Source organism: Myotis davidii, unplaced genomic scaffold (assembly GCF_000327345.1).
Source record: "Myotis davidii unplaced genomic scaffold, ASM32734v1 scaffold1323, whole genome shotgun sequence".
Taxonomy (NCBI): Eukaryota; Metazoa; Chordata; class Mammalia; order Chiroptera; family Vespertilionidae; genus Myotis; species Myotis davidii.
The window spans coordinates 205363-206703 of NW_006294585.1; the positions used below are offsets into that span (position 1 = coordinate 205363).

General features: G+C 43.9%; 1 protein-coding gene across 3 annotated transcripts in view; it reads left to right on the plus strand.

Annotated features, from left to right (window-relative positions):
• Window positions 1-1341, plus strand: part of PLEKHG1 (pleckstrin homology and RhoGEF domain containing G1) — a 141124-nt gene that overhangs the window by 125023 nt on the left and 14760 nt on the right. For all 3 annotated transcript variants that reach the window (XM_015567187.1, XM_006768711.2, XM_015567188.1), the window contains one exon: window positions 816-854. In XM_015567187.1, the coding sequence (XP_015422673.1) occupies window positions 816-854 (39 nt within the window). The remainder of the gene's footprint in view (window positions 1-815; window positions 855-1341) is intronic.

The following is a 1341-nucleotide window of genomic DNA, read 5'->3' on the forward strand; positions in this document are numbered from 1 at the left end:
CGTGGGCAAGGTGAAACGGAGGGAGATGTGGCTAGAAGTCAGAGAGGGGCTTGATCATGAAGGCAAGCAGGCCCCACGGAGGGTTTGCACTCAATCCTGCAAGCTATGGAAGGATATCAAGCAATGAAATATTTCCTTTGAGAACCGAATTCTGCCTCGATGTGGAAAATGAAGTAGGCAGGAAGCTGTCCCTCTAGTCCGGGTGAGAGATGCTGAAGGCTGGATTAAGACAATAGTGACCTGGGGTAGAGCATTAGTGGGATCCCACGAGACGATGGATAAAAACAGGAGAGATTAGAATGACGTCCTGGTCCATAGCTTGGGAGGGGAACGTCAGTGACAGCTAAGGTAGATACAGAGAGAGGGGCAGGTATGGGGAGACCGGTGCGCTGAGGATGGGACTTGTGGTTTTGCTGGGTCTGTGGGATCGCTGGAGGGAGGTCAGACTGGCAGCTGGCATTGGAGGTCTGAGGCTCAGGACAGGGTCCGGGATAAGAACGTTAAAACTGAACGTTAAAACTGAACGTTATCAGTTTTATTTTGGTAGTTAATGCTAAGGAAATTGCTATACCAGCTGGTAGGGCAGGTGTTCTGTTATGCAACTCCTAATTATACAGCTTAATGTTCACCTTAGTCTTGATGGGGTGAGTGTCTTGCTGCTAAGTATCTCTAAGCAATGGGGATTTGGGCAAATTTTATAGAAAATTTCTAGAGCTGAGTTAATTTGCTCAGAAACTAATAATTTACTTTTAAAGAAAAAAAACTCTTGATTTGGTTTTGCAAGTGATGCTGGCCTTATTTTTTCTTCCTCCCAGAACCTTCCTCAAGATCACATAAAGTTTTGAAGACCAGTGGTAAGTCCTGAAACATCTTCTTTTTGCATTCTTGTTGATATCTAGTAAGTCAAACCACACACACACGAAAAGCACCAGGTGAGAAAAAATGAAAGCACCAGATGAATTACAGATTGATGGAGTTGATTAATTTCTGTAAGTAATAGTGCCCCATTATAAAATGTAAAGCCAAATGACATAAAATGTTTGCAATATAGATAACAGGCAAAAGAAGATTAATATCCCTATTACTAAAAGGAATCCTATGTATCAAAAAGAAGGGACAAAGGACCCTTTTTTAAAAGGCAGACAATATCATTGGGCAGTTTCACAGAAGAAATGCAAACTGCCAATAAAATGTATAAATGGCCGAAACCGGTTTGGCTCAGTGGACAGAGCGTCGGCCTGCGGACTGAGAGGTCCCAGGTTCGATTGCGGTCAAGGGCATGTACCTTGGTTGCGGGCACATCCCCAGTAGGAGATGTGCAGGAGGCAGCTGATCAATGTT